General features: G+C 44.9%; 1 protein-coding gene across 3 annotated transcripts in view; it reads left to right on the forward strand.

Annotated features, from left to right (window-relative positions):
• LOC119168205 (branched-chain alpha-ketoacid dehydrogenase kinase) overlaps window positions 1–12,098 on the forward strand; it is a 225,222-nt gene that overhangs the window by 201,752 nt on the left and 11,372 nt on the right. For all 3 annotated transcript variants that reach the window (XM_037419620.2, XM_075890993.1, XM_037419612.2), the window contains one exon: window positions 7,199–7,360. In XM_037419620.2, coding sequence (XP_037275517.1) covers window positions 7,199–7,360 — 162 coding nt within the window. The remainder of the gene's footprint in view (window positions 1–7,198; window positions 7,361–12,098) is intronic.

Genomic DNA, 12,098 nt, shown 5'->3' on the forward strand with positions numbered 1-12,098 from the left:
TTCCGAAGGCGTTCGCCCAGATCCCGAAAAGACAGCGGCTGTCGTGAGGTTCCCGATGCCCACATACAAAAAGTTAGTACGCCGCTTTTTAGGTTTATGTGCTTTAGGAGATTTCAGGAAAATTTTTCTACTATTGCTGAACCTTTTACATATCTAACAAGAGACGACGTGCCATTTATGTGGGCAAGGGAACAACAGAACGCCTTCGACGAGCTAAGGAAACATCTGCAATCTTCTCCAATCCTCGCTTATTTTGATGAGGCAGCTGACACTGAAGTTCATACCTACGCAAGTAATGTCAGCCTCAGCACCATCCTAGTTCAGTGAAAAAATGGCCACGAGAAAGTGTTAGCCTATGCCAGCCACAAACTCTCGAAAGCTGAGGCGAACTACTCTGCAATAGAAAAAGAGTGTCTCGCTGTCATCTGGGCAATCAGTAAATTTTGACCCTACCTTTACGGCAGACTATTCAAAGCAGTCAGCGATCACCATTCCCTGTGCTGGCTGGCAAACCTGAAGGATCCGTCAGGCCGACTAGCAAGAAGGAGCCTTAGGCTGCAAGAGTATATCACAGTGGAATACTAATTCGGCAGAAAACACAGCGATGCCGCCTGTCTTTCACGCGCACCAGTCAATGCAAATGTGTCAGAGGAAGAAGACTTCACGTTTTTACGCATTGTCAACGCATCGAAAATCGCTCAACAGCGAGATGACCCGGATTCGCTGCTGCTTATGCAACGGCTGCAAGGATTCGATGTTCAAGTTCCGCGAATTTTCTTCCGAGGGCTCCCTCTGTTCTGCCTTCGAAGAAACCTCCTTTACAAAAAAAACTTCGAGCCCAAAGGCGAAAAGTTTTTACTTGTTATACCCACATCTGTGGGAGAAGAAATTTTGCACGCATGTCACGATGAACCGACATCTGGGCATATAGGGGTGAGCCGTACATTCCCCAGAATTAGGATGAGATATTACTGGCCTAAGTTGCTAGCATCAGTGCAGCACTACGTAAAAACTTGCTGGGCATGACAAAGGCGAAAAACTTCGTCCATAAAACCAGCAGGCCTACCGCAGCCAATAGACTCGCGGGATGCCCCGTTCCAACAAGTCCGGGTGGACCTGTTTAGGACCATTCCCGTCCTTGTCTACAGGAAAGAAATGAATAGTTGTCGCCACAGACTATCTGACTCGTTACGCTGAGACGGACTTTCTGTACCGTGCGACAGCTCTTGAAGTTGTGAAGTTCTTAGTCAACAACATAGTCCTCAGGCATGGTGCGCTCATTGTTGTTATTACAGATCGTGGAACAGCCTTTACTGCAGACCTAATGCAATGTCTGATGCGAATGACACGCACCAATCATAGAAAAACTACGGCTTACCACACTCAAACAAATGGCCTGACGGAATGCCTCAACAGAACTCTGACATGCTTTCAATAAATGTCGATGTCGAACATAAGTTCTGGGATGAAATATTGCCTTACATCACATTCGCATATAATACAGCAGTCCAAGAAACAATGAGAGTGGCACCATTTGACCTTGTATTCGGTCGGACACTAACCACACCACTGGATGCCATGCTACCACTAAATGAAGACAGCAGCAATCCACCTGACTTAGACGATTTCTTGCAAAAAGCCGAGGAAGCGCGACAGTTGGCAAGATACAGAATACGCCGCGAATAATGCATCGATTCTAACCTGTACAATAAGCACTGTAGTGAATCGCATCATCAGCCTGGAAACAAAGTATGGATATGGACCCCTGTGCGCCGCCATGGAATCTCTGAAAAGCTCCTTTACCGATACTTCGGCCCTTACGAGGTACTGCGTCACATAAGCGATGTCACTTACGAAGTTAAATTCGCTGGACATACGAGCCCAAGACGCCGCAGTGTCACAGAAGTGACACCTGTCGTCCACATGAAGCCCTATTATGAAAGATGTTCTGAAGATGAAGGCCGTCATGCAAGCATTCTTTCAGTGTCTGGCGCATCGGGACAATGCGTACGAGGAGGAAGACAATGCCGCAATATATTGGCCGCATTCAAATAGAACGCCCTTCACCGTGCCGCACACAGACCGTGGCAGCACGAGCACCTGGCCAGGCCCAACTAGCACGCGTCACGCGCTCGGGGTTCTGGTGAGGAAAAGGAAGAGGTGTTCTCTGATTTCTTTGGTGTTCGATGTACTCGCAGATTTCTCACAGTTACCTTAGCTTGTGGGCACAGGTTCGCCCTAATAAATCGCTACAATATGTTTGGAAATATGTTGAGTATCGCTACAATATGTTTGGAAATAGCGGAGTTTAAAATCGCGCTGACAGGGCTGAAAGAAATTAATTGATGCCAAGTACGCACCCCCCTTTGCACGACACGCTAGGCCTGGCGACGGTGTGCCCCTATAGGTTATAGAAAGTCTGTTAGTAAAGTATCTGCCTTTTGGTAGAAGAAAAAATAACTGGCAAACTTGGAGCGTTGGAAACTTAATCCACTCAAAGTAGTCCCCTTGGCACTCCACACAGTTCTCTCAGCAGTGCTGTCATTGTTGGAAGCCCTCTGAGAAAGCTTTTTTTGGAATGGAGTTTAGCTCAGCTGTCGTTGCAGCCATAAAGTCCTCCTTTGTCTGAAACCACTCTCCTTTCAATGTCCTTTTGAGTTTCAGAAACAACCAGAAGTCGCAGGGGGTCATATGAGGAGAGTAAGGAGCCTGTTGAACTGGAGTCTGACTTTTCGCCAATGTAGTCTGAACCAAGTGTGATTGATGTGCAGGAGCGTTGTGATGGATTCACCAGTTTCCTCTTGACCGCAACTTGGGTCTCTTGCGCTGCAAGCATCACGTATGCGATGGAGGACATCCTTGTTGTTCCCTTTGGGGATTGTTTGACCCTGTGGTGCGTACTCGTGGCGTACCACTCCGCGAGAGTCAAAGAAAGCACTCAGCATAACTTTGACATTGCGCATTTGACGAGCCTTCTTTAGTCTTGTTGACGTGGAATGCTTCCACAGTGATGACTGGGATTTGGTTTCCGGTTCATACCCGTACACCGAAGACTCGTCACCAGTGATACTGGTGTTCATTAAGTTAGGGTCATTGCTTGTGAAATGCAGCATGACCTGTGAGACTTCAACACAAAGTTGCTTTGCTCCACCGTGAGCAGTACCGGCACGAATTTCGCCGCATCTCTCTTTATGGCCGAATCTTTGGTCATATTGGAATGGACAGGAAAAGTGATGCCCACCTCTTCCGCTATTTCCCGGATAGTCACACGACAGTCCCGCATCACCACAGCGGTCACTTAAGCAATGACCTGGTCATTTGGGCATGTTGATGGCTGACCGGAGCATGGCTCGCTCTCCATAGATGCGCGGCCGTCTTTAAACTGGTTGTACCACTTCTTAATTTGTGTGCGGCTCATAGCCTCGTTACTGAAAGCCGTCTCATCTTCCGAATGGTTTCCACTTGGCTGTCGCCCAGGTCCTGGAAAAATTTATTGCACTAGCGCTGCTCCAGTTGCTCGGTCATTTTTCTTGCAATGAGAAACTGACAAGAGCACTGCACATTATCTCATTCAAATGCCGCAGCCCAGCGATTGACGCTATTGGCAGGTGGGAAAAAATTCTTGCATGCGCACGAAGGTTCATGGTCAGCTGAACCAAGCTCGCTTGTTTCAAACCCATCAGGTGCTCTCAAAAAACAATAAGGTCGGACGCTTTTCTAACAGACCTAGTAAAAAATGTTTTCATGTGCTCGTTTAGTACTGTTTAGTACGTTTAGTATGTGCTCGTTTAATGTGCTCGTTTAGTACACTACTATGATTTTCACGCATTTACTCTCTTTTGCCAGTATGATATTAATTTAGCTTTCGTTAAGTGAGCCGGCACTTGTATCGTGATGAAGCGTAATTGTATCCTTTCAGTGTTTTTGAATTTTCGCCCCGCCGCGGTGGTCTAGTGGCTAAGGTACTCGGCTGCTGACCCGCAGGGCGCGGGTTCGAATCCCGGCTGCGGCGGCTGCATTTCCGATGGAGGCGGAAATGTTGTAGGCCCGTGTGCTCAGATTTGGGTGCACGTTAAAGAACCCCAGGTGGTCTAAATTTCCGGAGCCCTCCACTACGGCGTCTCTCATAATCATATAGTGGTTTTGGGACGTTAAACCCCACATATCAATCAATTTTTGAATGTTCAGGTAATTCTTTGGAAAATCGGGTGCAAAAACAATGCAACACCACCTGCCACCCTTCGCTAATCAGGCCCACAATGAACTGAAATTCGCATGCCGAACCAACAAAACATTGGCCAATCGTCACACACGATCATTGCCTTGTGAACGGCAGACGATGTAGTGGTGCTTTCATTCCATCACTTTCGTAAATTTGACGTAACACACGCAATGTTGCCAATAATTGTTGGAAGACAGTTGCGAGAGTCTGGGCGATCTATAAAGTTTATTTGTAAAAACTCTGCGTATCTCTTCAGCCTGTAATTGGGGATGAATGGTGGAAATGTGCAAATGAACCTACCCAGTGAACTTCCTTGAGATCTATTGACCTCGAAAAATCCCTTAAGTTGGCCTTTAAATAGAATATACCGTATTTGCTCGTCTAAATGTTCTGCCAGCTTTACTAAAAAAATATATTTACTTCTATATTTTGCACTTCCTGACCCGCCCAAGCCAGCTCGCTGACATGCTCACAAAGTTTTGACCTTCAGGGTTCATGCAGGGTGTTCAAGATTTCTGAATTGGGGTTCGTTTTCATGGCCTTAAAATTGCTGGAATTGCCACAAATCTTTCGGAATGCTTGAATTTCCCTTTTTTTTTCAATAAACAATGTCAACATTTCAATGCGCATTATTTGTGATGCTGTAAATGTGGCTCGTGGCAAATGTAATGGGCCCATCATAGAAGACTTCAGAACATCAGTAGCTTCTGTGAGGAAACAACACCGTGAATTTTTAATGATGATAATATCTTGGGCCTCTAGTCTCAAAACCAAGATGTGATTATGAGAGACGCTCTGGTGGAAGCCTCAGGAAATTTTTGCCATCTGGTGTTCTTTAACTTGCACTGACATCCCACGTAGTACACGGACCTCCACCATTTCACCTCCATCGAAATGGAACCGGCATTGAACTCTCAACCTTTGGGTCAGCAGCTGAGCATCATGACCACTGCTCCACTTCTGCATTTTTGGAGAGACTGAAAAGCCAGGAGCGGGAGGATGAGAAACAGAAAAGAAAGTGTTGCATTGAGAAGGAAGTTGAAATGCTTCCAAAAAAAGAAGTTTCTGTTAAGAAAATAAGAGCTACAGCAGACTCATATGCAGAAAAGGCAGAGGCAACTAGCGACCTGATGTGAATTGTCAAGCCAAACAGCTTAATTAGACCAAGCAGCTGGAGATAGGAGCATTCACAGGGAAACTCTGGAAAAGCAACAAGGCATGGCATAATAACTGTTCTTCAGTTTTTTTCTATCTGAATAAAAGTTACCGTTTTGCATAATACTGAAAGCGATTATTTATGCAGCTGAAGGAAGCTATGATTGAAAGTTGTCTAGAAAAAAAAGTTATTGGAGCTACGTTTTTGATGTCTTCTCCAGCATTGTTACTCTTTTTAGGCAAATTCAATTTATTTCGAGCCTTCAGCCTCCCCTGAAATATGTTAATTGGGTTTCTAGCAGACAGTGTGGTCCTTGGAAATTCACACATGTAGCCTTCAAAGTTCTTGAGGACCCTTAAATTTTTTTCATATAAACGAGCATGAACCCTGGACCTTCGAATGCTGTGGAGTTGTGTGCAAGGTGCGAGCAGGCGAGTGTAGTCAGATGGGCTGTGTGTGCGAAGTCTCTCCTTCCGAGGACTTCCTTTGAACTAGATTATCATACCTGAACACCCAAGTTTGTTGGCGGGTCACCGGAACTGCTCGGGCGTCTGCCTTCCTCTGTCTTCACATCTCTACTACCGTGAGATTGCACGCTTGCATCATGGCACGGATAACTTTCTGCATTAGATGCCCAAGTCATCAAACGTTTGGCAAAAAGACTCCAGAAGGTGCCATATTGCTTCTAATTTTGCCGAAAAAAGTCACCACTCTTGTTATGTATGACATGCCTAGTAATAAAAACTGCAAAATATCTACAGCCTCATAGGATGCAGTAGCATGAATTATATTGTCGTTTCTCATTGCCATTCGCATCAACCATTCCCCAGGCTTTCTGACTAGCCATGAGATTGGCTTTGTGGCTCATTGCAAGGGCTACCATTGGTTATGAATTGAATGTTCATGATATCGCTCCATCACTGTGCGCTCGTTGAAGAGGTGAAAATGTGGTAAACCATGGCTGAAAAGCGCAAAAGTGTGGTTTGTAGACAACTTTGCATCCTCATATATGAATCAAAAGGTTTCTTGAAAGTAACACGACGGAAATTTTGTGGAAAGCAATAATTAGTGACCTTTTGAGCATGAACTAATATCATACCAGGTGCCACTGACCAATTATTACAGTCACTTGTACACACGCCAATCCGATTTGTCTGAAGCATGAAATGGAAAGGTAGACATTGTATTGTATAGCAGTTGTCTTTTACTGCACACACTCACCGAGAACAGCGTAGAATTCCTGGGTAAATTTTTTTTATTCTACACACTCCACGTATCCACATCTGGGCCAAGTACGTCGATAAATTTAAGTAAATTGAAAGTGTCGTAGAAAATAGATATTAGGGCCATAGAAGACATACCATACCTTTAACACGCAGGATGACTTCTTGTTACACAAGAGTGTACGAAACAGTGTAACGGTGTACGAAAGGTAATCAAAAATCGCACGACCTCAGTGTTGCACATATCCATTGACATAAACCTGCTACGTATTTCATCACGACATCACAAGTTGTCAAAGCTTGTGAGGTTACTGTGAGATGATGAATTGATGTGTCGTCCCAATAGTGGTCTGACACTAGGTGAGAGGTATGGAAAGCTTCTCAGCTAGTGTAAGAATGCGCTCTCAGTGGGGATTTTCGGCTGTGTACGTGGTGTTGCCTAAAGGGGCTGTCACTTTTTTGGCAGATGTTTTTGACTCGCTCAAAAAGCTCGTACCAACTGTTGCAGCTATGGTAGAAAGAAATCCTAGCCATGTTTGTACCGCGCAATGTCACTTCGCTTTCAGCGGTGATAAGTGGGCTCTCTGCCACTTGCAGGATATCCGACCGAGGAGGTGGCATTCCCCACGACCATCTCGCCCAGATAATGCAGTACCACTTCTCGACGGCTGGCTCTTATGAGGGCCAGTATGACGGTGGTCTGCTGGCCACCATGATGAACAGCCCCACGGACGGGCCTGCTGGAGGACCCATGCACGGGTGCGTCTGGCACAAATACTGGGTCATTGCAGCAGCTCCAAAATGACATCATCTCACAGGCTCGCAAAGTGCATGTTATGGGGTGAAGCATATCGAAAATTTGAAGGAGCTACTCTGGCAGCATAGTGTGGGTCATTGCCCTTACAGATATGCGTCAGCAAGCTACAGATGCGTGATGGTGGCAAGAAGCAGGTGTGTTAGAGTGAGTTTAAGGCTATTACAGTCAAAACCTGCGATAACTAACTCTTGAGGGGACAAAATTCTCACTTCAATAAAATATTTTTGAAGCACCGGCAAAATCCTATAAGAGTCAATGCATTTCACTTCTCGGGGCAATGAAACATATTTTAACACAATAGCTTTAAACAGCTCGTTTCTCAGAAATTCCAGCGTCGGTGTCTGCGTTATTGGTTGTGAAAAAAAAATCATATGGGTCTGACGTGGGTCCTGAAAAAAGAATTTTTATTATTTGTCTGAATTGAATTAAACTTCATACACTTATTCAGTTTCTTCTGTACATTCTAAATCTCTAAGTATATTTTTGATAGCTGCATTTGAACGGAAGGTAATAAATTTTCATTATACGGGGATATTTGGCAATTTCACCATGTCAAACACAAAAACAAAGTATATATATCCAGATTGCCAGAGAGCTGGTCAAGCCGATGATGCTAATTTCATTGTTTGGAACAAACTTCAAGTGTGAAATAAATGGATACACACATGAGTGAAAAATTTCTGCCACTCATTGTTTACAATCGTCATGAATTACAATTTGGGGAACAGGATATGAAGAAAATGAATAGCAACATTGGCCAGATCTATTTAATCCAAACACATTGATATCAAGCTTGCTATTGTAAGTCGATAAAAACATGTCAAATTCCCCGTAAGGCTATGTGTCTAAAAATGTGAAACTGAGAAAAATGCATTTGAAGTTTCAGTTTCCCATGTTTGATGTGGTATTGCAACATAACTGTATAAATGGCATCATCATGTCGCTTTGCCCTCCAGGAACAAGATAGTGCCATATATGTTACAACAATGTCACACAAACCATAAAAAATTTGCTGTATTGCCATTCATAGTCCTTGAATATAGTGCAAAAAATATAGCTGTGCATAAAAATTACATGCCTATGTAGTCTGTGCTGTAACTATTTGCAACCAGGTCAGAGTCACAAAAATAAAAAAAATGATAAAAAATAACATTGTGTGAATTCTCCCAATGACATGGGCTTGAATCTACACTTTACAGCTGACCGGAGCTGTAGGCAGTGTCCACTGTTGGCTTTTGCCTATTCACAAGCTTGTTTTTCATGGCATTCCTGGCTGCATGGTTTTTGTTGCATATATAAATGACCTTATTAATGAATCTTCAGTCACCTTCAGTGAAGCGAATCTCTCATGGCGCATGGCGTGCGCTATGCATTCCGTCATGAGTTTCACGCTGAAGTCCTCTTTTTCTTGCTTTTTAGACACTGTCCCCGCAGTGTGCACTAATCATAATTCTGAGATGGTAATTAAACACGCTCAAATGTACCATCAAGAATTCTGTTCCACTGTCACTGGAGTTCTCCTGTACCGAATCAATGCCGAGAATTTCAAATTTTCATTCCGCTTCCGACTTGACGCCAAGTGCTTTTTCATGTCGGCCACACTTTCTGCACGCTGGCTATTTGCTTCACCCGATAGGGAAATGTTATCAACGTGTTCATGCATAATAAAACTTGAGGCTTTGGCCACAAAATATACACACTACACGTGCCAAGTTGCGTTTTCGTACACAAACCACCAACCGACAATCCTCGCCGTGTTCCGCAGCAGCACTCGAGGCATATCACTGAACGAGGTGCACGGGCTCGATGTAGTGGACTGCGGCAGTATGTTTGATGCATCAGCAGGCAATTCCGCGTTATGATGATTTCTGTGCTGGCATTCGGGGTGTTCACACTAGATGCAGCTGCATGTTCAGTTCGTCAAGCGGGTATTGCGGGACATGCCTCGCCAAATTTTATCAGATGGTCGCCGTCGTTTCTTGTCGAATACGCGGCGTGTAGTTTTCTTTGGATGAATGTCATTGGACATTTGAGAGGCTCAATAATCGCAGTAGTTCAAGCATGGTAGCGAAGTTGCCAACCTGGAGAAGTCGCGGAGCACCTGAAAGCCCAAGCCGAGCGAGTGTACGCTCGCACGCATAACTGGGCAAAAAAAAAAAAAAAAGCAGAACAAACATAACAAGCCAATAGGAGGCGAGCGCGTGCTTCGACTAATCACGTGTGGGCAAGGGACCTTTGAATAAGAAGTGGTAGCATCACTCTCGCTGAACCGGCGCCATTTTGAAAATAGGGAAAAGATGCACAAAGAAAGCAGCTTCAGAACAACACCAAGATGGCGGCGCCCAGTCACCGTATTCGGAAGTTACGAGCGCGCGAACTTCAAACTTATTTAGCCAGATTTCGGTCATTCTATCTCCACTTAGACATGTAAAATGCCGTTTTTTAAACATTTCTCGATCGAATACAGCTTACAAATTTTGCCAGGAGATGATTAAATGTGTGAACTTTGTGATACTGCACTTTTTCCAAAATTCACTTTTTTTTGTGCGAGTTTTCACAATTTCAAGACTCACCTCTCTCCTTCTGCGTGGCTGAAAAAATTGAGAACAATGCAAATAAAATAAATAAAAAATACCAGATCAGAGTTGGGAACCATCCCCGGTCATTTGGGTCCGAGTGGGGATTGAATCCGGGCTGTTTGCGTGGCAAGCAAATGTTCTACCACTAGGCCGCACGTCTGCTAGTGAATACATTGAAAATAACTATCACCCTATATCACTAACCTCCATTAGTTGCAAATTACTGAAGACATAATCTACACTAACATAATGGCGTATCTCAGTTGAAATAATTTACTCATAAATAATCAGCATGGCTTCCGACCCAAACTCTCATGTCAAACGCAGCTCTACGAATTCTTAACAGACATTCACACCTAACTGCACTTGTCCTATTTTGTTGACGGAATATTCATTGATTTTTCTAAGACCTTTGACTGCGTACCTCACAAACGACTAATTATAAAGATAGGTAATCTTGAACTCAACAGCAAAACAACACGATGGCCTGAGGAACTTTTAAAGGATCGTTCCCAGTTGGTTAAATTAAAGGATAACATATCCAGTCCAACACTTGTCAAGTCTGGTGTCCCTAAAGGTACAGTAATAGAGCCGCTTTTATTTTTGATTCATAATAATGGCATAGCTATAAATTTTAATCTATTCAATTAAATATTAATACGTTAACTGCATTTAAAAACTACTCATATGCATTTGTTTCTGCTCATATGCTCATATGCACTGCTCATATGCTCATATGAGCAGTGCATATATGCTCATATGCAAAACTGCTCATATGCTTATATGCAAGCTGTTTCTACAGTGACTTCCGATCAACGTGCTCGTGGTCCTTGCCTCGGCTGCCGACAAATGCCTGTCTCAACTTGCCAAGCTCGTGGACTCGATACTGGTGGTCGCTCCACCGTCCATTGCGGCGCTATAGCCAGACATTGCCGGCCGAGAGCCTACAGCCGCACTGTATGACATCCAGGAGCAGATATCCCGCCTCGCCGATAACGTTGCAGTGATGCAGACTCGCAGCACTCCCAAGAAGCGCCAGCGCCCAGCAGCGCAACAGAAAATCTGCTGGTATCACAGAAAGCATGGCAATGCTGCTCGCATATACATTCCTCCTTGCGACTATGCAAAAACCGGGAGCAGCCGGCTCTAAGGACGACCATTGTCCCAGACGTCCCCAGCACGTTGTCCGTCAGTGTTTTTTCTTACCGTCTGCGACAGTGGCCTTCGATTCTTCGTAAACACTGTCGCGGAGGTGTGCGTGTTGCTGGTTGAGTCCAATTATTGCCATGTCCCCGTCCCCCTTTCAGGCAGTCAACACAGCCATCGCCACCTACGGACATTGCTCGCTGCTACTCGATTTAGGCTTGAACAGAACGTTCCGGTCGATTTTCATCGTGGCAGCAGTGAAGTTCGCCATCTTGGGTGGGGACTTTCTTCAGCATTGCGGTCTTCTTGTCCACATGTGCGACTGCCGTCTTCACAATCCCGTTTCGCAGGCAACTGTGCGAGATAGTCACTCACAACACACTCCGCTGAGCCCTACTCTGCTTGGGCTGTCCGATGCAGAACGTTTTACTTGCATTCTGCAGGATTTTCCTGAGTTGACAAGGCAGCCGCCAGCAGCTCCACGGCGAAGCACAAGGCTTGCTACTGCATCACCACCAGCGGCTCACTCGTGCAGGCGCAATATCGTCGTTTCCCTCCAGAGAAGTTGAAGGTCACACAACTGGAATTTGAACACATGATGGAGCTAAGAATCATAAGACCCTTGTCGAATGCCTGGGTATCTCCATTTCACATGGTGCCAAAGTCAACACTGGGAGACTGGCAACCATGCAAGGACTACAAGGCGCTGAACCAAGTAACGACTTCAAACAGATATCCAGTAGCACGCATACACGATGCCACGATGAGGCTTCACAGTGCTATCTTCTCAAAGAATGACGTGCGGGCATATCATCAGATTCCTGTTATCTTGAAGGACCTCACGAAGACCACCATCTCAACCTTGTTCGAACTTTCTGAATTCCTCTGAATGCCGTTTGGACACTGAAACGCGGGCCAGACATTCTAGCAGTTGATCGACAGTGCTATAAGCGGC

This window comes from Rhipicephalus microplus, chromosome 3 (assembly GCF_043290135.1).
Source record: "Rhipicephalus microplus isolate Deutch F79 chromosome 3, USDA_Rmic, whole genome shotgun sequence".
Classification (NCBI taxonomy): Eukaryota; Metazoa; Arthropoda; class Arachnida; order Ixodida; family Ixodidae; genus Rhipicephalus; species Rhipicephalus microplus.